This window comes from Homalodisca vitripennis, chromosome 4, assembly GCF_021130785.1.
Source record: "Homalodisca vitripennis isolate AUS2020 chromosome 4, UT_GWSS_2.1, whole genome shotgun sequence".
Lineage (NCBI taxonomy): Eukaryota > Metazoa > Arthropoda > Insecta > Hemiptera > Cicadellidae > Homalodisca > Homalodisca vitripennis.
The window spans coordinates 85,953,948-85,981,462 of NC_060210.1; the positions used below are offsets into that span (position 1 = coordinate 85,953,948).

Genomic DNA, 27,515 nt, shown 5'->3' on the forward strand with positions numbered 1-27,515 from the left:
CATTTAAAAATTTTGAGCCCCCTCAAATCCCATTTTGGGAAAATGAGCAAAGTTGTAACAGTGACTAAAAAGTTCACTTCTATTTCATAGGAAGGTGTCCCGAGTTCCATGCCTCCATCTTTATCCATCAAAATCTATAGTGTATGCATACTTTTAACTCAAACGTATACCACTTGAAATAGAGTAGCGTGCCGCCGACATTGAAACTATTTTCAGACCAACTGGCATACGTAATTACGTAATTTGATCTCTAAGAGTAATTTAGTATTCATGAAACTGTAAAATACTTCTTATCCATGTCTGGAACTCGCAATCATTCCTTTCATGGCAATACGGTTGATTGTTGACCCTTGTGACATTTCAAGACCAAGTAAGTTATCTGACATTATAGTTGAGAAGCATGCCCGTCAGTGCCCAGTAAGGAAATGTAGCACAAGTTTAATACTTAGGAGTAACACGGCTCTCATATGTTCCATATATATCACAAGTTCATTAGTATATACAATCTTAATGCACCTGGACATGAACACTCCAGCAAGGATTTTTTTCTATTTTTAATTCAACATTTATAACATTTCGGAAACAAATCCAAGATATTTTTTAAATAGTCTGAGAAGGTATTTTGTTTGGAATATTATTTTTAAATTTTCAAATAAACGTTTGGACATAGTCTTTCAACAAACTTTTATTAAAATAATAAAAATGATTTGCTTATTCCCCGAGATATTTTAGAAAACTATATAAACATCTTATAATCATTCTCAGAAGAAAAGCTTAATATAAGAATTTTTTTAACCATTAGAACAAAATTAATTTCTTAATGAACAATTTTAAAGAAAAATGCGTTATTTTGTCACATCACTAATTACAGATCTAGTCTCCATATCTTGTTTAAAATAAAAACTTTCCCTCCAGCCTATGTTATTGAAGCCTAGTTACAAAACTGTCTAAATTTCCTACTTTAATGCTTTTAATTCTTTGCAGAGAGACAAAAAATCTCTTTTAATTTTCTGCCTTAATGAACGTTATATTTTAGGACTCTAAAGTAAAAAGAATCCGAACAAAATTGTACTGCACCATATGATAGAAACAGGGAAGATATGATTGGAAACAAGGTAGTTGGAATTTTTTAATAATAATATTATCACATTAGTATAATTATTAAGCAATACCATATGTCCGTTATGCTATGTGAAATAGGTAATATGTTCTGGTTTTCTAGAGAGACAACGACCCGAGTGGTCACTTGTCTCATCGACCACTAGAATTTTATTTATCTTAGGACATGGAACACAGAGGAAACCCCTCACTCCACTAAGCTTGCAATAAAGGGATCTTCGCGCGTGGTTCCAGAGGGATAGGATTTTCAGGTTGGGCAAGGTTCGTGTTAAGGGCCTTCTGCAGTCAAGATCCCTGGAGGATGTAGAGCGGGCTCCAGATCTGGCATGCCACCTTGGAAGGAGAGGCTAGCTCTGTTTTTGAGCGAAAGCAGGAATGGAAGGTATTCTCTCATATTAAGGTTAACACTAAGAGAGCTCCACCATTTTCAACAAGTCATCCTTTGCAATTGACTAGGTCAATAGATCCACCCTTTACCCCAATATCCCAACATATTTACGTTTAGTGACATATCATTCTTGTACATTCATGATTTGCCTACAGAAAAGTGACACATTTCTATTTTTGAAGTACAGTGTAAGTTAAACTGGAAGATATGTCAGCCATAAGTAACCCTCCTAAAGAAGACTCCATTAGATTTATCACTTATCTTAAGAATCAAACTACAGCTTCTGTACTTAAACCAGCATTGGAAAACCAACATGGAATTTGTTGTGATATCGTGAGTGAACCTATTTTGCATTGGATTTCTTTACATAACAGCTTTAGAATATGTCATACCCCTCTCGTGTGCGGCTCTATCGAATGGCAATTTATTCACACGTAAACAAACTGAACACAGCTCTTTCGATTTCAAGAGAGTTTGGAGTTCACCATGCCGTGCATTTGGGATCTCTCTGTATTAAAAACCCTCTTGTATCATGAAATTCTCGAACACACCATTTCCCATGAAAGTAATTTGTAAATACTTCTCAGATGGAACTTCGAAGCACGGCTCACATAACAATACTGGAATCATATAACTGTAACGAGGAATAACACCGCTTACTTAAATAACTGAAAGTATTTAGTACTGAGGATATGCAAGAACACTAAAAGAACACTCGTTTCTGTATTTAAAATTCATGAATTGAAAATGAAAGGTTTGATAGAACAAAACTACGAAGAACGTTTTTCAACTTTAAATCTACTTCTTTATTAAACCAAAGGATTTTATGATTTTTTCTACATTTCAGAGCACATTATTGTGATTTTGAATTTTGGTTAAGTAACTCAACAAAAGCACGGATATAAATATAGTAAAAGTTTGAAGAGGAGATAGACACATATCAAATAACTCGAAGTGAATGGCAATTACTTGTAATGTCATGGCATGTATGTAATCAGTAATACACTTTTCTTTAGGATATTTCTCTTCTTTAAAGAAACCTTTCACCATGAATGGATGAGGTCACCACAGACATACGATAATGAACGTTGGATATGATGTAGGGGTAAATTACAAGCACTGTGGAAGGTGCTGCGGCGGTTTAATAACTATGACGATAAAAGTAATCCAAACTGTTAATCCAGAAGTAATACATCTCCTAAGTTAAGCCTTTAAAAGAAAATCGCTACACGGATTCATAATAACATATGATGTAGGTGACAGTGCGTTTTATAAGTTAGTTATAATTGCTCTTTAGACTTGAACTGACAGCTGCACTAGGTGTTTAACTACGATTACTTGCACATCAAAATGGTCATTATATACCAAACACAATTTGACGATTCACAAGTCTGTGATGTATTTTACTGGTTAAACATTTTTTTTAGTTTAAAAATCGAAACATTTATCCCTTTTTTAACCTTATTCTGGCCGTTCTCATGGGCTACTGGCCTGGGCGAGGATCTTATCAAACAGAATGAGTAGGGAATCTGTGTAGGACAAGGTTAACGATACTGATAAAAAGATAGTATTTGAACCTGCATTATGTACTATAAATTTATTTACTAAGATAAATTATAAGCAAAGTTTTTACTGTAGGTATACTAAATTTAATAATACCAGTCCTTGAGTTTACATGGCTGGTAAATCATCTGTGGTTCTAGTTCATACCCAATCGAACCATTCTTATAATATTGAAAATGTAACTAAAGGTGAATCTACAATGAGGCCAACATATTTCTATATTTTAAATGCCTTTTGGTGTGGTGTGAACCGGAAATTATATTTTATATACGTATGACTATTATCTCACAGGTGGAAATTGCATACACACAATACTATCTAAAAAAAACAAGTGTACTTCAGGTTTGAAAATTGCATTCTCTGCTTCGTATTTATTTTATTTAAAGAACATCAAAAAGATTTGCAGAAAAGCAAGGGTTGTTAAAAACAGTTTAATAAATGAGCAAAATATATTTTGTCCTAATTATTGTCTCCTCAAACACGTACATTAATCATCGTCAATAATTTGCATCATTAGTAGTTATTTATGTAATAAAATCAGCATAATAAATTATCTACTAAAACGTTTTGTACGTAACGAGAGTTCTTGATTTATTGGCCTTTAAAATATTGTGGTGCAATATATTTCTAATTCATCCACCTTCACATATCCTGCCAACAAAGAAGATTACTGTGAAATTATGCATTCCAAGTTGTTGAGTAGGATAGCGGTAATTACGTAGCACATGTGTCACATATAAATGATATAATTATACCAAACAAATAGGGGATGACCTTATATAACTCAAGGATAACTCTAACAGGATAGACAACCTTGCTCGAGATGTTCAGAGATGTGCTGCTTACATTAGGATCTTGGCTGATCTCTTCACTCAAGGTGAGCGGCTTTTTTTGATCCAGATTGGCAAGTTCAAAATGTGGATTAGTTACACTGAAAACCTTCTCCGTACGCTGAATTTCGTACCGAATTGTACCAAGTAATGAGAAATATTCCTTTTAAGGATTTATCCTTTGACTGTTGACTCGAAATACAAAAATACCCGAAATATAGAATTCCTCAAGATATAGGCCTAAATTTCAAAGTAAGTACCATCTTCGAAAAATTTAAATTACAATTCTCGAAAAGTTACTATTAATAATTTTTATCCATATGCTTCGTATCAAGAAACATCACCGTTTTATTCTTAAATAAATTGTCAATTTATTTAGAAATGAGTTACATTTAAAAACTACGATTAACTCAATTGAAAAAACACGGTCTATTGTTGTTAAGTTCAGTTTCATTGAAAATTATAACATTACTATTACAACAAATAGTCATTGGTAGGCTGCTATCTCTTTTACCTTTGGGTATGATCAGAAACCCTAATGATATAAGTCAAAGTCAAATGTATTCATGTGACAACATAGATCAAAGCGACAATACGTCCCTCCCCCAATTAGACACAAGTCACACTCTTTCATACTTTAAGCTACACCACCTAGTTTGAGCTGGATATATCACCAGTCTCCCAGTTGTTAGCAAGGAATTATTCCTCCACAGAGTAGAAGGCTGCAGAAGCTAATTGACGTTTTATCCGAGCTTTGGACGCCTCATGCGTAAGATCTCTCTTCAGAGAGTCAGGAAGACTGTTGATTAGGACAACACCGGTCTGTGTTGTCCAATTCTTGCGTTATCCCTGTACTTAGTTACGTGAGTGTGTACGTCTTACCCTCGTACGAAACTACCTTTAGTTCAGCGTAGTTCCGAGTATATAGAGGCAGGGTAAGCTCAACAGCCCTAGCTCCGAATGTTAAAATTGCTTTTAACACGTAAAGATACAGTGTAAAGACTGAGATTAATTCGAGCCACGTGGTTGACAAGGTAACCACTTACCTGTATGGGACGACCTTCATTAGTGTCCAAGAACAGAAAAAGAACGTTTTGAGAAGTGGTATCTAATTTCCTCGGTGAAACCTGAAACCTAATAATTACCATACATTACATGTGAGTGATCGCACATCACAGTATCATTGTAACGAGGTAAACCTGTCATCTAATAATATTGAGACAAGATGTTCTTTTCTTGGCAATGAAAATGACTTGTAATTATAATGTTATGCAGTTTGACAGCACTGCCATCAGTGACATGGTTTTAAACTGGAGTTTTATTGATGCCAAAACTTATGATTTAGTTATTCACAACTGAAGAAGAGGGCACAAAATTGTTAAAGTTCGTGGTTTCTTAATGCTTAGCTGCAGTAACATTATCGTACATCTTATCGTCCTGAATACTCCAAATACATGATATTGTTGAAACTAATTAGTTTACGTTATATATTTAGTAGTTTTATACAAAAAGCTCATCATTAGCATTTGATGACTTGGGTTTTGAAAGTTTACCCGCTATATTCTACAAAAACAGAACAGTTCGTTTTGAGTATTATTTATTCTATACTTCTGGCGAAACTAGAAACGGTTAAGAAAATACAATGGCGGTGAACTCCCCAAAGACATAAGTCGCAATTAGAAGGAATAAATAGGACAAAATTCAAGCATAGGCGTGGGAATAAAAGTGGTAAGTACAAACAATATTTATTGCGCAATACAGCAAAATTCCAGTGCTGCACTTACCAGGAACAGTGAAAGACTAATATTTCACCTACCCGGATTTCTGGTATTTCCTATGATATACCTGATAAAACGCTAATAAAACAAAACGCTAATAAAACAAAACCTTTCGAGTATTGGAATCGACCTTCTTCTTCAGGTTTTAAAAACAAGGCTTGAAGTCTCTCACTTCTTTTAGTGTGCACCTGCATTGTATATTCTTATGGCTTGATTAACTTTCACAATTACACTGATATGTATCGATTTACGTTTGGTTAATCTTATGCCGTAGTTTTAAGATATCTAAAGCGGAAGATACTCAAAACTTTGTGTTGTTCAATATAATAATATATAATAATACATTTATGTTACCATGGTAAACTCTGTTACCCTAATTAACCGTTATTGATTTAAAATTTGGTTCTAATCAAATTTGATTGAAATTTAGAAAATGACTAATGCATATTGCTTTATTTTTAGCCCTATTTTAATCTAATTGTTTTCTCGCTATGACAGTTATGAGATAAATTGTATGTCACGCGAACACTACGAGGTACTCTGATCGGCGTTTGAGATAAAGCGCGTGCAGTCTATATTTATACAGATTTCTGTACTCTGGTTTAATGAATGAGCAAAGTAACATTAAAGTAAGTTTAAAATTTCCAAAATAATATAAAAGCATAATTAAATCAATAAAAACTACTTAATATTTGCATTATTTATTCGTATTGAATAAAGAAAGCATCACGCATAACACAACTTCTTAAACACAGACAGATGTTTGTGTGTTTTCCTGATTTCATTATAACATCGTTACACGCTGCCTGAGTATTATTAAATAAATAACAAATAGTATTACTGTACTCTTAATAAGGAATTTTGGATATACAAGTAGAAAAGGGAAAAGTATATGTTATTGTGACGTGAACTAACAAAGTCAGTGTTTGTGTGTTTCCTGATTTCATTATAACATACACGCTGCCTGAGTATTATTAAATAAATAACAAATAGTATTACTGTACTCTTAATAAGGAATTTTGGATATACAACAAGTAGAAAAGGGAAAAGTTATGTTATTGTGACGTGAACTAACAAAGTCAGTGTTTGGATAATAACGGTTTACCATAAATACCATGAATATAAATCAGCCTGGTGGTGCCCTGCTGAGTAAGCATTACGAATCCGCCTAGAGCGCTGATCTTCTTTATCAGCAGGCTGACAGGCTCCTAGTCGCCAACACCGTAACGACTCAATGTGACGGAAACCCCCTCATTCTTTCCGCGGCTGATGTGTGCGCCATGTCGGCACAGAAGCGGACCAACATTGAATTCAATTTATGTTAATTTAAATGGTCTTACTCTATCATTTCAATATCAATCTCTACATCAGTTCCTATCTTTTAGAACTAATTATTGTAAATAAAAATTTGAGCTCGAATACTAAAGCATGTAAATCACTTACAGTGAAATTGACGTGTAAGTATGTATACATTTTATGAAAGGGATAAAATTTCACGTGGTTTCAAAGTGTCGCCATCCATTTTAGCAGTTTTGAAATTAAAGTAATAATTTCCATGCAAAAAACATATTTTATGAAACACAAATATATTTGCTTAAGATTTGTCCCACAATACGAACTAGAGGATTTTTCAGTCCTTTAATAAGACTTACAAAATTTAGGGACAAAATTTTACTAAAAGTATTTAATTCATTTAGGATTTTCTACAATTTGAAAGTCCTCAGTGCGTTTTATATGCTTTTCATTGGCTATATCTTTATGACACCTCCAAAAATTATAAAATTTACAGAACGAGCTTTATATATTTTAGATTTCAGTTCATGTTGCACATACAAATGTTTTTAGTCGTGTTTTCCTACTAGGAATATTGTTTTTGGGGTTTGCAGTGTCATAAAGTATAATAGAGAGCAGTATAATAAAGTATAATAAAGTATATTTAGTATTCAAAAGAGAGCGTTTAGGGTTTTCAGGATAATGAGAACGGATGAACATAACAGAAAGAGTTTTCATTGAAATGGAGTCTTAATCTTAGCTTTCCTCATTTTTCATTCAATGTTTTTTTCATAACCATGTTCTTTTCATGTTCTAAACTCTGTAGAACCGACTGCTTAATATATTAGTCTAAATGCAAAGAAGTGTAAAACCGAATGTTAAAGATGTAGGCTATTAATTGTCTTCTCATCCGACGAAGAGGATAGATTTCAATCCTCGAATCGTTGTTTATACATTTTGTAACATATAACTATGGCAAATGTCTAAAATCCTATTATCCTTTCAAACCTTCCACCGTCAATACAAAACTTTAAACAAAGAATCGCACGTACGCCAGGTGATCTATGTGTAATATGAAACACTTAATTTTCTACGAATGGCAATTGTTTGTCATTGATAATTAACTATTCACAATTCATTTTGATAAGCATTGAGTAATGTCTGCTTCTTACCAGAAACTGTATAGGTTTGGAGTTTGAATGTAATTTTAATCAACGTAAAACAGTTTTAATCAATAACACTTTCGTGGCTTCTATTAAGTATGCAAAAGAGATCAAAGTGGTGGCCTCGATCTGATATAAACTACGGTTATAAATAAGATAATCGTACTTATTTCAACATTATTGCAGATGGTGCTCGTGGATGAATGGATGGATAAGTCAATATAACCAGAGGTAAGTTTTGAATGAAATCATATTTTTAGTTGTTTACGTAATGTATATTCAATGTAATACGGGGAACATTGTAATACGAGTGCTTTAACTTGTAACTTTCTTCAGTAAAAAGTGAGGCCAATACTACATTCCATATACAACAAAATATATATTGATTTAACAAAGTTTGGAGCGTTTTATACTGACGTATACACTAGTAATTATCCAATAACAGGTATGGCCACAGTTAGTTAACCGCTGCATGCCGGTTAGCGACATTGCTTATCTCTCAGCGTCGTATTGCTTATTTAATCTAAGGTGTAGTCAGGATTTATTTCTGCCTAACATTAGTTGGTCACTTTACGACTGGTAATACTTAAGTTAAGTTGGTAAGTGTATAGTTTGTAGTATTTAAAAAATAGTACGGAAGTAAGTGTTTACATACGTAAGTTAGTGTTTACAATAATTATTAATCTCGCCCTTTCTTTAGATCAATAAGTTTTAGCAGGTCTGACGATGATATTTCAGCGTTTGAAATTACGATTAATAATAACAACCATGACAAAATTAAGTTTAATATTTTGAGGAATATCTAATACTGCAATAAGCCAATAACTGGAAAATGGCAGTAATTCTGATATTGCTCTCTAATGCAGTAAATCTATTGTGTTATTTCTGCTTAAAATACAAGTGATAACTAGTCCAAATTTCGGTTAACTGATTTTCCGTATTCCTATATAGGAATAAATAGTGTTATTAGTACAAATTCTGCAGACATGAAGTATACTTGGCCAGACTTAATATTTTAAGGATCCTTGAAGCAGAACTTTCCTTTGCAACAATTTAAATATGATGGTATAACAACTGGTCATGATTAAGATTGATATAATTCCAAAATGTGAAGGATCTATTATTAGTGTATGCTACCTGAATCGGTGATCTTGTTCTCTCAATGGCTTTATATCGTGATATTACAGCAAACCTGTCGTTACATAACCATACTTTATACTTGAAGCAATGGCACGAAATTCTTCTAATCATACTTGGCCCAATCGGTACAACAATTAATCACCGATCACGAACCGGTGACCTGTAAACAGAGTAATTGGCAACATCGCCTTGCCGCGTGCCGGGCAGGTAAATAACGAGTGACGGAGGCAGCTGGGCGGTCAAAGCCGAGTGACCCGGAACCGGGCAGCGATTGCTCCTGACCTTTGGGTGGGGGTGGAGTGGTCTCGGGCGTGCCTTCACCGACTGACGAGCGCGTGTCTTGCCTAATCAACTGATGATATGGCAGGTGTGAGAAAACACTCTGGTTTCTCAAATATACAGACCTTTAACCCTTTCACTACCAGTGTTTAGTAACTACCCAGTGTGGAACCTGTTGCAACCGGTATTTGTACCGAGGATGGTAGACAACACCCGACTACGGATTGGAGATGGAAGTTTTTAGTTCGTGTCGAAAACTTTGAGCTTCTGTCCTGCTCAGAGTAACGCACAAGTCCCTGTTTTGTATTGTTTTAATAATTCCACTGCCACAACGAAATTAATCGGCGCGCTATCCTTGTTTCAGATGTTCTAACTACCCTTGCGCTCTTCTTCTGTTATAAACTAGTGTTTTACGGATATAGGAATATATTTTTTATATCTTAACACTTGTATGTCCTTACCTATTTATGCGAAATGTTAAGCTCGTAGCCCCAAATATACAAATGGAACAATGGGATTCATGGATACTGAATCAAAGATATACCGTGAAACTCTAGGAATGCCGTATTTCATAGTTATATAATCGGTATTTTACGCCCTTATTGGAGCCTGTATTGTTACGGAAAATTTCCATATACGGGAAGAGATGACAGATTAGTCACAAGTGAAGAGGTCTGTGGTCGAATAGAAAATCTTTTTAGAAGTTTTAATCCAGTAGTGTGATTTTGAAATTTGTTAAGAGGAAATTGTTAAGACTTCTTCTTTTGTGAATTCTTCCATTACAGGCCAAACAATAGCGTATAAAAAAGTTGTAAGGCAGTTGCAGGACTGACTGACAGAAGTGACTTTTTCTTATAACGGGCTATCAATATACCGTGTGTTCCAAATATGTTGCACACTAAAGGGATGCTGGAAAATGAAGAGATGCAACAAGATTAAATATACAGTTGTGCGTAATAACAAGACCAACAAAATAATGTGGTCAAGTTAATTATTCATCTCGTCGTTCACTCAATGCGTTGAAAAAGCTGTTTTTAGTAAAAATGGTCAAAATATCACACCTATCTTATTAATGCAAAAACCAATCGTGGATATGTACTGGATATGTGGTTGTGAGCTATTGAAACGATCACATGAAGTCTGCATGTAATTTCTTCTAGTTTTTAAATATTATAATGAACAATTTTTCAAGACAGGTACTTGTCTCAAAAAAGTATTTTTGGTAATTATTAAATAGTTAATATTTATATTTTAAATAATATGAGCTACTCAACTCTTTAACACAAAAAAATTTATTAATATTTATATATTTTCTTTACTATTGTTTGTACTAGTTTCTATAACTTGGTCAGTATCATTTTCATTACAAACTCGTAGTTCCGAAATAATTACTTCATTTTCATTGTCATTATATTATAAAAATGAAATTATGGGTTTATAATAACTGAAATAAGAAAAAAAATCTAGAATAAAATCCTGATAAATATTTTGTAAATTATTTTTATAGTTTGAAATTGTTTAATTTAAATTATCATATAAAAATTAAATTAACGGTTTTGACGTTTCTTCATAAAGATTGGAATTAAAATCTGGAATGAAATTTATATTGTAAGTGAATGTAAAGTAAGGCCCAATGTAATTGAGTAAAGGTTATATTGTACAAGTGTGTATTGTACAAGTTTTACACTTCCAAAAAAATAGTTTTCGAAAATTCATCTAATTAATTTAAGATAAAACGTGATTTTGCAGTTTGAGAAACTTGTAATTGTCTAAGAAGCTACTAAATGGTGAATGTGTATGACCTCCGTGACTTGAACTAATGTATGGAATTAACTCTTGTACACTGTTACTAATGACATGCTGTCAACAATAATTTTGTTTAACATTCTGTTCTTGAAAACTTATAAGTCTTTGTATTATATACAATGTAATGTATTTAGTCATTCTTTATTGCTTAGCACTTAATACTTACGTAAGAATTGCAGTAATCGATGCATCATCTTACCAATGCGCGAAACATAAATAAATCACGCGTAATGACACTTCGTCATTGTTAGAACTGTAATACAACTTCACTGATGATACTCCAATGAATTCTACATGATGGATAGCACATTAACACTAATAGGTTATTTGGATGGTAAATATTCGAAAGCCTGCTATATTAAAACTTTACACGTAGAAGAATTATTAAGCTTGTTAATGATTGCTTTCGTTCAAAATGGTAAAATAATTTTATTTGTAGTTAAAGAATAAGAACAGTTGTGAACCTCTAAGAAAGTCATTTATCACACGCTTAAGTTGCGTATTACAAGAAGAACAAGAACTAAGTAAGGTTCACAACCATACAGTCATGGGCTGATGCGTGTGAACCCACCTCGGCAGGAAGCACACAATTATTATACCAGTAGGTACCATTTTCCTGCTCCAACGGGCCAATTATTAGTATCGGAGAGCAGTAAAGCACAATTACTGCCAGTAGCGGAAGTCAAATTGGATCGTCAAGCAAAGTAATTTCTGCTCAGGGCTCAGAGCACCTTTGCACGCTACCTGTGGGTCAAACCGCTCCACGCTCTCATATTATTGCGATTAGTTCTTTGGGTATGGCATCGCAACATGACTGACAAGCGACTGTGTTAATCATATACCGAGTATTGCAAATGTTATGCATACTGAAGTGATCTTGTAAATTATAAAAGATACAGCAAAGATAAAATGGACAAAGTTGTACGTAATGACAAGACAAACAAATAAATGGCATTAAGTTAATTATTGGTTCGTCGTTAACTCACTGCGCTCATATTAGTACCTATAATAAAACGTTTTTTACTTTCAATTTGCATAACATTTTTTTCATGTTTGTAAAAATTATAATGTAAAAATTTTCAAGACCGGCGAGCAGGAAAATAGTGACATATAGAAAAGTTTCAATATGTACAAATAAGGCTATAAAATATGATGCAATTTGAAACTAATTTGTATATAGATATTTTGCTAGTCGGTCATAAAAATGTAATTAACAGTTATTTAATACCGATCTTGTCAGCTATGTCCTATATTTCAGTGAAATTTCAGTCAGATTAACTATCATCCGAATAGTAGAATAAAAATTCCTAGAACAATAAAAACTACACAAACAGTACTTTTATGAATTATTTTACGAAACGGACCAGGAATGTATAACATGCATGATGTTTTTGAAATCAGTAAAATAATATGGTTTTTTCATTAGGTGAAATATAAATACTTTCATTTAAACAAAACTAAGTCGAACCATAAATTTCCTATTTTCTGCTCTCAAAAACGATTCATTACAATATTTAAGAATTAGTAGAAATCTCATGTGGATTACATGTAAAAGACATTCCATTATAAGCAGTAATTAGAGACCTTCGGCAGTTTGTCAAGTGTGACCAAAACAGTTTTTGAGCACAGCGATTGAATGACACAACCAATAATTAACTTAACCACATTATTTTTTTGTTCTTGTAATTAAGCACAACGTCCATTTAAAGTTTGCTGCATCTCTTATAGTTTCCTAGATCCCTACAAAATAGTTTCCTAGCATACAAATTAGAAAACCCGGTATACAGTACTGCATTATTGTACAGGACTTAGCGAAACCACTATGGTGTTTTAAAACATCATGTATTCGTGTCTAAATGTAAGTGTATATTAGAGTAACCTAATAATACTAGAAGGGAATGTTGGCTCTCTTTGTCGGACTACATAAAGATTATATACAACGCCCTACAAATTACCATCAATCAATCTACGTATGCAGTTTACGAAAGAAACTCACTGCCTTACAAAAATTAAATTTAGCTAACTCAATACAGATTATAGAAATCTACATTTTGAAGAAAAGAGGAATCAGAAAACAAGTAAGTACACGTATATTGTTGTGTGATTAAAAAACTAAATAGAATATACATTTAGAAAAATAAACTTTTGCTATTCTGATAAGTGGGCTTACGTTTTTAATGCTAAGCGGCTCTCATTGTCTATGAAATTAAGCTCAGCCAGAATATTCAGTACATTAGTACGATATAGTATTAAGAAAACTGCCTGTGAAAACTATATGTTACTTCTCGCCTGTAGAAGCAGAAGCGTCCTTTCCTGTGGTAAATTATAGCCTACAGAACCTCCTGCCCTCCTCAAGATTCTGCCAATGTGAACCATTAGTAGCTCCTGTAACCTGGATACACACGAGTAAAGTGTTTTGAACTTTAAGCTTCATTTAACGCATGTATTTTTGAGCAGTGTTTACTCGAGCAAACATTTTCGGCCTTTTATTTCTCTCTTTGGTTCAATAGAAAACTGTTGATTGTAAACACAAGGAGCCAATAGAAGCACTAAACCGTGTTCTGTGTCATTAATACCATGCTATGCCACATTTCCTAGATTTCCAAGACGTATATAATAGGTATGGAAACGGGGTTGACAATTTGATTGGGCCTACTTTGATTGAAAGGAACTCTTAACTACTCTTGGTTAACAGTTTCGCATACACCCTGAGTAGCAATTCTAAATTAATTATTCTATAATAATATGTAGGGTTGTTTTGTGAAAATAGTCTATAATTCTTTAAAAAGGCACTGAATATTGAAGGGCTTAACGAGAGATGAATAAATCGGGAATTAAAATGATTTTTAACGGAATGTCTATCCCGTAAGAGTTAAAACCCATGGTATTCCATTACGTCAAGGACTGTCTATCCTGGAGGATTTTGTTCCTTTGTCTCAATTGGAGATAAACATGTACTAAATCAACGCTTATATCATACAATCAATGTATTCAGGACGTCTATTGTGTTCTAATAGTGTTGGCTCGAGGCTGTCCCTTGTGGATCAAGAGTTCTGAGAATAAAATCCTTTTCCATAGAACATCGTTAGAAATGTTCGTTTGGGTGTTTGTTAGACGCAAAGGGCAGTTGTGCTGGAAATATTATTCACCCGGCCAAGAAGCGCTAAACAGGAATTCTGAGTTAACATTAATTCCATATAATGTTTACGCCAATTTTGTTTAAAATCAATGCATCACTATAATATAATACACCCGTAGTTTATTTTAAGAACTAAATTTTGAATTTATTTTCCTCCAAAGGCACTCAATACTCATGTTTGGTACATGTTCCACACAAAGTTTACACAAATTTAATTAAAATCTGTGCAACTACAAGGCCCCTTGAGCAGTCGTGCAGAAACAGTTTTGGCTCTGCTAGTCTGTCCCCTTCAATGGGAGATAGTTAAAAGTAATGGGTCTCAGCTTATGAACCTAACAATGTCCGGATTAAAAATTGAGATATTACACTTGTGACAGTTATTAAGTGGCGAAAGCTCCAAGTTTACGGTACGTTGGTTTCAGTGACCACAAACAACGCTGAGAGAATTGATCTGATTAAAACTGATTTGTGTTGTATTCGTTCACAGGTCTGCTGTAATAGTGTACTTTATTCTTCTGTAAATTCACTATGGCAACTTTATTATTCCCTTTAATATTATTGTCATTAGTGTATTAATCATGTACATATTATTAGCCTATTGACTGTAATTTTCACACGATAACGCTATAAGCCGTGGAAAATGTACTTATTTTTCAGGAACAGATGTTTTCCTTTATTTTTATACCCTACATCTCAAATTATTCATTGATGATGTCTGTATTTAGTAGATTGATATATCTGTGGCATCAAATAGTAATTTAAATAAAGTCATCAGTTTGCATATGCACGATAGAACAAAGTTTAATTAACAGCGAATATATTCACGGTGCAGGTTTAAATTATTACTGTTTTATACAAAGCAATTCAATAAAATTTAGACGAAAACACTCAAGTACTAATATTGTGAGAAGGTTTGCAGTTGTTATTAAAGTATGTAAAGTTTTATAAAGTTATTCATTGTATTACTTCACATGTGACTTTCAACCCTCAGATTGAAATTTAAATAAAAAAAAAAAAACTATTCGTTTTATGTCACGGATGTGCGATGAAGTCTAATTACATGTTAAATGAACATCTCAAGTCGTACCTTAATATAATAAAGGCAAAAGAATATGGTGCTGCTTTTCCATTTTCCTGAAAATTTAATTTTTATGAACGATACTAAAAAATCTAGAGACGGACATATCTGTGGCAATTTTCATAAATGTGATAAAGCACCAAGTGAGATCAAATTATAAATGATCCTGTTATAAGATTGATTGCCTTATGTCCAAAAAATGTACTGTCTTAAAGCATTTACTCCAAAATTTTCTGATATCTGATGTTTGATGAATAATGAATAAAAGTCGACGATAGTGCTCGTGTGGATGATTGTTAAAGGATTTCTCATCTGTAATTACTCAAGTAATTTACTTGAATCCGTTAGGCGGGTATTCGTAGCGTGTTGTGCGGAGTCATTCATCACAGTCGGGTATTAGTTGACCCTTGTTCACGCGAAAGCTAACGGAATCCGGTAACAATAGAAGAGCCACGTAATGTGTTTTGGAACGTTATGGCACAAAGCCCGGAGTCAGCGACAGCGGCGTGGCAAGGTACGGATAGCGGCTTGCCGGACAATGGCACGGAGAAGTGCTGTGCAGCGGTCGCAGTGAACCAGGAGGCCCGCAGCAGTCGTAGTACCGGAGGAAGTGATGCGCGACTTGGAGTGGGGATAGGAAGCGGTATCAGATTAAAGAGGTATAGTGCTCTTGTCAGTTCCGATTTTGACGTGTCCGTGGCCGGTGTCCTTGAAGATGCTTCCTTCCAGTGACTAACATGTCAAATTTAGTTTTAATATTTTTATTAATGAATTTGAACATCGTTCACAACAATGACGGTGACGGATGGGGTGGAGATAAAGTGGTTTGGACAAAATTCAATCTGATTCCAAAGCCGGTTTTAACGAACTTCACTAAAAGTTTTCATAGCGTTTTCAAAAACTCTTTGACGACGAAAGCGCCCAAGATCAGTGCCAAACTAAACCAGACAATCTCTAGGAACGTGACCGTCGACAAGAAAGGTTTATTGAATGTCACGAACGAGAGAAAGGTCCCGATGGACTCCATCACACTGTCCTCTAAAGTCGTCGGGTTCCCGGAAGACCGCACTGTGCCTAACCGAAGACCTCTGCTGACCTCCACGCTCCCGCCAGCCGACGCCCGGAGACGTCGAAGGCCCGTCATCAGGTACGAAGAGGAGTCCGAAGAGGAGGAGGATGATGAGGATGAAGATGATGAAGAAGACATAACAGATGAGTTCGATGTCGACGATGATGACGATGATGAGGATGAAGAGGAGGAGGAGGTGGAGGTTGTCGAGGAGGTGCCAGGGGCGACAATTGATATCAAACATGAGTACGAGGGTAAGTTTGTTTATTTTATAAAAAATAATTCAGTTGAAATTTTTATTTCCGTGATAAAATTGGTTATTTAAATTTTTATATATCCATATATAATACTGAGTTGCTTAATTCCAGTTGAATGTGGTATGTTGAATCTTTTCTAACAGCTTGAGCTGAAATATCCTTTACAGGTAGCTGATAGTTAATTCATAGCAAAACTCGGATAAAGGTAATTTTGCTGCTATTTTTTTAAATCAATAGCTTATTTTTTAAGGTTTCTTATTACATTTACAATATAATAATGTGGAGTACCTGATAAGACTGTTAGTCTGGAACAATATTTTGAAGCGAAATTAAAAATATTTATTAAAGGAGTTTTATAATACACATAAAATCAGTTTAATTCCTGAGAAACTAAGTGAAGGGGGAAAGTTACGAATGACACAGATACTCCCTGTCATTTTATTGGGTCTCCCCCTCAAAAGTTCTCCTTCATGCTCCCTCCTCTTCTCCCCTAGAATACCCATACTTTCAAATTTGTCTCATCTAAAATGTTTTAACAAACGTCTAGTAAATAAGCTTTATTTTTAAACTTTATATTTGAAGTATAATCTAAAATTTATTATTGTTTGAAAATATTTGAACAATTAGACATGTTTTATATTGTCTAATATTGTTACTCAGTTTTGTAAATAATTATAACAATTTATTATACAGTATCTATAATATTAAAACATTATGTTGATTTTTGTTCGGCAAGTTATGGCACATACAACTATTATTCTATATAACTATTTGGTTTTTGCTTATTGACGATGGAAGGATTATGAAGGAAACAGTATTTTACCAGACATTTGTCATAGATAGTGATACAAAAAAACCGTACCACTACGTTTCGAGATCTGCAATCTGATCTCTTCCTCAGGTGAATAACTAATCTAACACCTAAATAAAATCTAGATTAAGATGAACAAATTACTCGTATACCGGATCGTTGTGATATGAATAAATCAGGAATAAGATCAACTGTTTTGGTCGTCAACTCCATGCACACTAACTCTGAAACATGTATAATAAGTACATTCACGTGAGGAAGAGATCAGTTTTGCATATCTCGTAACGTAGTGTTACTGATTTTCTATCACTGCTCAATGGAAAGTGTCCGAAAATATTTGATGTAAATACCAAATAGCCAAAGTCTTACACACTAGATGTGTATTTTATGGATTTAATACATCCAACTATAGGTGAATGCTCTACAGACTTCCAAATTTCCAGCGTTAATCCTACGAAACTATTAAAATACACGTGTTGTGTAGGATGTCATTCTCAATCCACTTATTAGTTTGACTTAATGCACTTAATAATGTTTGTTTAATCAATAAATCATAAATATTCCTAATTCAACAAGTACCTAAATAATAATTAATCAGCGATACATTAGAGTGAGAAGCTTAATTGCTCTAATAAATGAAAATTTGTATCGTAATGATTAACAAAATTAAATTTAGTAACATTAGCAAAGAAGCAAAAAACACTTCAATAATAAGAAACGGGACTAGAATTTAATTTTAACAGAGAAGTAGAAACTCTCCGTACAAAAAGAAGCTGTTTAGTCAACATTTTGAGCACTGAAATATATTATATCTATAACAACTAATCACAACTACAAACATATAACATGAAAGTCTAGTCCATTTATGGCAGTTTGTTGTATAAAAATAATTAGGAGGTAACTAAATTAGTATAAGTACACGGGAATTCTTTATATTTCACTTAGAAAATAAGTAAATGTTAGAACATTGACATGGAAGTATATTTTATTAAGTGCTTTAGAAAACTGTTTATGAGACATACAAAATGACTTTTAACTCGATACGTTAAAAGTCGCAACATAGAAAGTATTTGAAAAAAGCACTAACTTACGCTTACTAATAAAAACTATATTAGTTTTTTTTAATTTAAATAAAATATTATAGACAAACATAATAATTTTAACTTTAAGTTTATCTTTGTATCTTGAGATGATGTAATTAATATTATTATTAAATATGGTTTTATTAATTGTAAATATGCTGCAATAAAGCTTAAAAATAAATCAATAAAACGGGTGCAGGTAAGCGCTAAGAACAAAATGCGTGGAGCCTTAAGAGAATTATGTTGTTCAGGTTTACTGTTTTCACACGCATAAATGTTACTTTAATCGTTTAAATGTTATTGTAACAGGGTATGAAAACTAACTTTTATAGGTTATTCACTAATTATCAAAAATTATAAAATTTGTAAAATATTTTATAACTTTTGAACTAGCATTCTTTATTTTAACCCGATAATAAAAGTGAACCGTGATATATAAACTGGTCGGAAAGTTAAATTGATCTACAAAATATTGAATAAACTAATTTTTCAGTAAATACTAAACTGGCTTATTTATTATGCTATCGAGCATACTATGATAAAAGAATTTTGGTAAATAAGAATAATTATGGACATAAACAAATCGAGTTGACATTGAACTAAACATGGTTGAATATTGTAAACCACAATAATTTGTACCTGTCTTCATTAATGAAGTAAGTATAGCGAATGTTACTTGTAGAAATCTCGTTAACTTATTTCCGTAATGTAAATGTTCTTTGACGAGTAGCCACATGGTTGCCAACTTACTCAGTTTGCTCACATTCTGCCTGACATCTAGTAGTCGGCATGTACAGTATACAGGTACAGTGCCTTTTACCAACTATGGAAGACAGCTGCGCATGTCATACAAATTTGCCATTGAAGTCATGGTGGTCTCCACTCCATCAATCTTATGGTGGTGTGTCTGACATTTTCACACTGCTTTATCCAGTGATTCTTGTAGACCTGTGGTGCAAGACTGATGGGATCTGCAAATGAGGTGAAATTGACCTTCTGCTGTAAATATCTCCGTCGGTGATCAAGGGTTACCCCACCATTCATTGTGACTACATTGAAGACATAAGGAAATTTTTCGTTATAATAACATTCCCGTATTTACTGTCATGAAAGATCACTCTTAACGAAATCTGGTAGCTTAAAAAACTAGGATTTTCTATAAAACAACTTAATCATTGATCAGTTTTATAAGGCAGTAAAGGTGTGAATTCTTTAGAGCTATCTAGAAATGGGCTCACACTGAACACGAGAGAAGGTGGAGACTGCATTCGAGTCTGATGATGAGTAGGCTGGTTTTGCAGTCACTTTTCCCCAGGGGTAGTGTCTGACCTTCTCTCCTTTGGTAAATCACTTTTTTCTCAAGTTATAGAACACACACCTACAGCCTCAATTAGAGCTGTCGGGCATTGTTCTTACCTTAGCAAGTATCTTCAAAAAGTAGGTATTTTCCGTAGGAATTCGCTCTGTAAATTGTGACGAGCTGAAGGAAACTGCTGAAATCCTACTATTTTTTGTCCTTGATAGAAAGTTAGCAATATGTCATCCATGGCAATCCGGGAATGGGCAGAGAATTACTCCAGGAAATGCTAAAGATACAGGTGGCAAGTTGTAAATTGGTAGGCCTCGTGGCTCACTTCTGGGAAGAGATTAATTGCATGGCAATATGCATCCTCCCTCCTAAAAGAACAAGAATGCATTAAAATTAATATTTGTGGTTAGATTTAAACCAGACAATCATTTCATGGTAATAAATAAAATATTTGGGAATCTAAGAAGATATTGGGCAAATATCTCACTCACTCATCTCTAATTCTCCTATATTTGAATTTCCAGAAAGTTGACATTTTGCAAACGTAAGCCACATGACTAAATAAAAAAAACCATAGCTTTTTTAGAAAGATAAAATATCTACAAGCATCTAATGGGGCTGCAACCAATTTGCTTTGTTTTTAAACCCACAATAGTCTACAATTATAAAACTTGACACACACTGGTCAACAGTGAAATAAAAATTATCACGATGATCAACCACCCATAGAAAGAGTTACATGTTGTTTATACAACTTCACAATGTTCTGAAAAGTTGAAGTTTGGCACACACGTTCCTCATCGAACAAAATAGTACAAAATAGATTAACCACCCATAGAGATTATTCAAATGGAGTTAAAAGCTCTTGAAGATATATATTTTGCTTTTCAACTCTCTGATGTCCAACAACGCTTAAATTAAACATGTGTTTTATGCTCTTAAAAGACAAATAAAGTATTTGTCACAAGATCAATCACTTGTAGGGTTGAAATGGGGTTGCAACGCCTTTTATATTTTTTTCTTCAATCTTCCCAATGTCCTGGAAAAATGAAATTTGTCACACACGTGCCTCTAGATTACCATAAAAAAAATAAAATTAATAAAACAATAAAGATCGTATATCCAAATGGGTTCAAATTGGGTTTGCAGCCCCTAGAAACTATATTTCTTAAACTCCCCGATGTACTTCAACGATTAAATTTGACACACGACAAAGAAGTAAAATATTTTTCATGAAGATCAAGTAACCTTTAGTACTTGGGAATTACATACCTCTTTATATGTCCTGTACTTATTGCCGTTTTTAATTGAAAGCGATTTTAACGGTGATGAAATCAGCCACGTCCCTGTCCGAGGCGTTGCCGTGGTGTTGATTGTTATTAGCCGATAATGGAGCGAGACGGAGCTGCCGGGCTTTGTGTTGATGGGGATCCGTTGAATGTCACGGTCTTCCCCTTAACCTTGATGTGCAAAAAGGAGTAGATTATAGTAGACCACAATGAGATGGCTATTAACGGGAACAATAACGCTACTATTTCAGCTTTATAGTTGCACCACAAAGAATGTAGAAATGTGGGGAGTTTCTTGAGAACGGAAAAAACGCAAAACGAATTTCTGCAGTAAACTTTTAAATTAAATTTGGCACATAGTTTACAAGCGTAAATTTAACAGTAATGTGAATAACACATATTACACGACGTTATTACAAAACATTTCTTTAAACTTCTTTACAGTAAGGTAATAGCTCTGAATTGCTGTAATGCCTTTTCTAAGGGCTGAAATTTTGACAGTAGACAGAAAGTATGAAGGTAGGATTTCTCTCCACGAAAAAACTACCTATTTGCACTGCTACAGTGAACTGATCTAGATTGGTATTACTAGTTAAAGCATTGAGCATTTAATCTTCAGTGGCACTCACTCAGTCACATCATAACTGTACACCACTGTCTTTTCTGTTTCCATTCAAATATTACTCTGTTTTACAGTTCTGAGAGGAAAATGAAAAAGCGTTTAGACTCTATTTAGTAAAAATTTTAGTTTAATAAACTATAATGACACAGATGAAAAACCCTCTAAACAGATTAAGGTTCTATTAAAAGTCATTGTTCAAAAAGTAAACTTCCTCGGTTGCTTCTTTTTGTGTTGTCGCCTTGAAGAGCTTACTGAAAGGTTGAGATGATGGTTTTCTTTAACGATATTAAACAGATTATCGAAAGCAGAACAGACAGAGATCTAAAGTTTAGGCCAAAAGTTCATTCAATTTCGAAGTTTCAAAACACACCAGCTGTGATAATACATTAAAAAGCCAATGATATTTTTCACGATCTGAAATTTTAAGAATTTGAATTAGATATTGACCTTTCTACCGAAGGAATATTGGAAGGAATATGATAGTATACAAAGACGTACTAACATACAAGATCAGACCAATTTATATAATATTCATATAATTTTGTTATCACTATATCCTTTGAAAAGAATGTCACTGCGAAGCATTCTTGGCGACCATGAACCAAACGACCCGATCGTTTCATCACAGGGAGCTCGCTCGAGGCTGGCTGCGTTATCCGTCACAATCAGTTCAATCGGCTATCCTCGTGCAGCCAGCGAACCCTTGATCTTTCAAAGCTCCTGTTTCTCAACGAAATTGCATCTTTTGAAACCTTCCAGCCACCGTTTTATCGGACCGGTGAACCCAAGCATGGCTAATTACTAATTACAGGCCAGAGGCCGATGAAAGTGACCTGAAGCTGTTATCACGCGGATAAGACAATGGTTGACCTTTGACTAATGGCTGTTTGCTCAGCCCGGTCAGCCGTCCCGCCAGGCGGCCAGAGATGCTCACGAGCTCGAGAGTCCCGGCCCGGTTATAGTGGCCACAGGGCAAGGGCAGCCGGGACATGCCGAGTGCTGGTGAAGGGAGAAGGGCGAAGATCAAAGAAAGCTTCGGTCTGTGACTTCAAGGAAATATTGGGAAAGTATTGTGATGTTCAATATGTTAAGGTTACAATGTGACCAAATAACTTCTACTGTATATCTTTGTTTGAAAGAGAACGTCTGCGCATCGACTCCGAAACTTTCCCTGATTAGATCAACATAGAAGGAGCTTCAATTAATTATTTAACGTTTCGTGTAGTTTTTAACAATATTTTTAAATAAAGAAAACAAATATTTTAATTTTTACACGAATTTTACACTGTTTTTGCAACATCTGGAATAATAATTATTATGGATGGGTAAAAGAAGATTCGTTTATCATCCACGGAAGATCGGAGTTCTTAATCAATTATACCGTGGAGGAATATGAGAAAGGCATTCTATGCCTCATCGAACCAAAAAGGCCGTTTTAAAGTTTATGTTATTTACTCTCAGATCCCCTAATACTATCAGTGTTGATGTGATCAGTTAGTCACTCCTTACGAACCAGATCCTGACACAAGGGAAGTCCATATACGTCATGTCTTTATATAAGTAGCCAGACATGATTGATATTGCTTGTGGTATTATTGATGAATTCGACTGAACAAAATAAAAAAAATCCCGTCAAAAAACTTTGGGAATACGGTAAATATTGGTCGAAATATGGATAAAGCTTATTAAAACAGGGAAATAATATCCTTTTTAACATACCATTATTTATCTCTTATGTAAATTGATAATTTAAAATTAGAAGTTGTATTCTGTCACTAAATTAGTAGTATAAAATGTTCAGAATATTTTTCAGCCAGATTTTAACTAATTACTATAACCCAACTGTTTGAGGTGAAAGTAATAAGGCTTGCAAGACACCATTTTGTAATAAGTTTATCACGATATTTGTACTTGTATTAATTTTTATTTTTAAATCGTCAGAGAAATCAAGGAGTTCTTGATTAGAAAACAATTGACTTTAATGCTGTTAGTAATTATAAGAAATAAATGTACGAGTAAAAGCTATTTATGATGATTGATATGAGACCTACAATCTAAAAAACCGGAAACCAAGTAGAACAGTTTAAGCAGTCAACTTGGTTTTTATTGAAATAAAAAGAGCAATCTTACATAGTAAAAAAAATCAATCGTAGTTATGGTAAAGGTCGTAATAGGAGGCATCTAATAGTTTAAAAATATGAAAGAACTTTGTCTAATTTATCTTAAAGCTAGATAAATGTACATGTATATCGGGTAGTAAAAAGACAATTAATTGTTGTATCATCATCGTACAACTAGATACTGAATTCGGTGCTTTCTGGGTTTATGAGTTAAGCTGACAATGATTTAACTTTTATTTACATGTTTTACGGTTGACTTAAGTGTGTCAAGACAATTTCAATTTTATCTGAGAAAAAAAAACTATCATTGATTCCATATATTTTACACGACACTCTCCCATATCAGTCTAGACTAAAGTTGACGATCAATTTCTTTATTAAGGATAAACGTTTTTAACGATTTAAAGATTTTACGATTTTATTTTTGTGGTTATAACTATGTGAATTGGCTCTTGGATCCTTAACTACTACAATTGAATATATGTTTATTTTTATTGAATTAATTTGGCTGAAGTATTTAGTGTGTTATTAGCATACAGTTAACCTTACATAGTGAGTTCTGTTTTGTAGCAGCGTAAAAAACCGTGATTAAACCTTTTAATCACTAAGGTTATCATTCGATTTAAATAATCCTTAGGATTTCAATTTCAAATGTTTTGTAACAAAACGTCACGTAACGGCCGGTATCGAAATATGTTTTGGCACATACCAAATAATTCAAGCGTAAAATCGTTACCAAAAGATAGATTTCTAGATATCGATCGTGTCAAAACTGAAACTGCCCTGTGGTTACGAGGCATTGACACGCAAATCGTGGTGATCTATCAGACAATACATGTAGTTTAACCTTATCACCAGTTATCAGCAGAGGCCGGAGGCTCGTGCAGCGGTCCGTGGAGAACAGCTGTTTACCAACAATCAGCTGATCCCACACGACCGCCCGGTGTAACCGGTGACCGGTAAAGTGACAGGTCACTGGATCGTGCACGACTGTGTTGCGCCGACTACGCCCACAGCTAGATGTTGAAAGAAAAGTCGTGGGTTATCATAACACTCAACTATCAAAATACCTCAGCTGACATATCATGTATTACGGGCTGTCGTAAAACCTAGAGCCGATGCACTCAGTTAAGATATTCTTCGGGAAATCGTTGGTCGTTTGCTTGAAAATCATAGACATTACTCCAGTTCTTGATACAGATTGTTCCTGTAGGGTTGCACCAATCAGGATTTCTTTCCACAACACGACGTACGGTGCTTTAAGAGTTGGTGTTTTGTAATATAGGAACCTGGTAATACAGCAGTTAAAAAGGGGTGCTGAGTTTTTCGTATGTGTTATGGCGAAGCATCCTCTGAAATGAACTATACCTCGGAAGGAACAAGGTTACAATGAGTGAAACTGTATCAACTCATGCATCTTAAATAATTACAGTTTCGTTCTTCTTTCACATTTAAGAGCGAAAAATGGCGCTGTGGGTATATAAAGAAAACATTAACTTTATAACTATATAAGTTATACATTTACAAGTATAATGACTGAGAAAAATTTATAATATAGTAAAGAAAGGATGTACCTTAATTTAAAATGTATTATAACCAAAGGTTAAACCCTAAAACGTTAGAGTTATAAATACAAACTTAACGCTTATCAAAGTACTTTACAATCATAGTCTGAAATCACTTTAATCGTAAAAACTATCAATGAATAATAGTTTTTCATACATGTTTTTCAAGGTGCAGCACCATTGTGTGTGTTTTTATTAAACACCAATCGACGCAAGGCCAGAGTAAAATATGAGATTTACGTAGCGTTCCGCTACCCAACGACGTGACCTTTGAATTCGAACATAAATTTTGCTCCTTATTGCAGAACAACTTTATTTTAACTGCTTTTCGAAGAACAATAGCAAATAAGAAATGAGGCCGGACCATTTCAAACAAAGGAATCAAGGTCTCAGTTCCATGTCCTGTCCAGTCGAGAAGGACTGTAAAATATAAAATCTACGGTTTGCCACGCTTGTCGTTGTTTACAGGATGAAACAAATTTCCTTCTTTAAAGCTAAATTCATAGCTTTATGGCTGTAATTATATGTTGAATTGTAAGGTAAAGCAACATAAAATAAATATTACACTCTAAAAATGTGTTTTTTTCACATTTTCCATTACTTAAATGGAGAGATTCACAATTGTTATTACTTTCAATACTGTAATAAAGTTGTACCGTTAAATTCATGGACTTACAAAAATTAGATTGAATTAATATTCATTACAATTAATTTGGGTTTTAATATTTTCTAAAGTTATAGCTTGTGTGGGCGGTGATGATGATAAATAATAAAATAATAAACGATGTATTTTTTATTGTAGAAGAGTAACACAACTACGATCTAGTCGTTTTTCATTGTTATTGTCCAACTAATCTTTAATTTGACGGTTTAGCAAAGATTCCGGAATTATTTTCAAGGGTGCATTTAGTTTGTGGGGATGTAAAGGCGGAATAGAATACTCCTAGGATATGATATTAAATATACTCTTACTCAGTAAAAATTTAATTACTCTATAAAAGCATGGTTACTTGTAGGATATTTAATTATAAATAATATCATCCAGTGTTGTTAATGGTTTTTATGATTATTATTAAACCTTTAAAGACTAATGTCGTTTTTTTCGTGAACGGTGTATGAATTTCACAGAAATAATTTTTAACTTTATTCCATGTTTTACACGCTTCAAACACTATTCAAACTAAAATTAATACTAAAACATAAATTTTAAACTGCTAATTTTATTTCAATATTTAAAATTGTTTCAGATGCATCATACGTAGAACCAGTGGCCATCAAAAAGACGAAAAGAATAAAAAAGAAGTCTAAGAAGTACTTAAAACTAAAGGATTTCAAGAAACTGAGGAAGTTCATGCTGCCGCTGTTGTTGGCGTACAAGTTGAAGTTCTTCACTCTGATTCCCTTACTACTAGGAGGCCTTGTGCTAATAGTAGGTACGACGGGATTCGCAGGCTTCTTCTTCGCACTTTTTGCTGTCGGACTGGGACTGCAGAAGAACAACCATGGTTGACCTCGAACTCAAACTGGTTCGGACAATATTTGCTCATACCAAAGACACAGTGCAAATAAAAAAAAAATAAGTTTAACCGAATGTCTGTGAGGGGCGTCTTTATTAGTTTCCACTTACATACCTGTCTATTCGTGTGTAATGTCATTGAAATATAATAAATCTTTTATGAATCTTCAAATGTTTCATTAATGTTAATAGGTTTTTCCATAAGCATGAAAATAAAGGGGTGGCTAATAAATTTCACTGTCAATTTATACAAAAATAATATTATTTTTTTAAATTTTGTTTTTTTTAGTGGATGGTTTGAAAAAATAGTAGGATTTTGG

At 33.8% G+C, this 27,515-nt stretch overlaps 1 protein-coding gene across 1 annotated transcript; it reads left to right on the forward strand.

Annotated features, from left to right (window-relative positions):
* The first annotated feature begins 16,129 nt into the window (after positions 1 to 16,129).
* Positions 16,130 to 27,367, forward strand: LOC124361464 (chaperonin CPN60, mitochondrial-like). The gene is made up of 2 exons (XM_046815514.1): positions 16,130 to 16,878; positions 26,927 to 27,367. The coding sequence occupies exons 1-2, from the start codon at positions 16,293 to 16,295 to the stop codon at positions 27,187 to 27,189; spliced, it is 849 nt and encodes a 282-aa protein (XP_046671470.1). The 5' UTR covers positions 16,130 to 16,292; the 3' UTR covers positions 27,190 to 27,367.
* Positions 27,368 to 27,515: the final 148 nt, after the last annotated feature.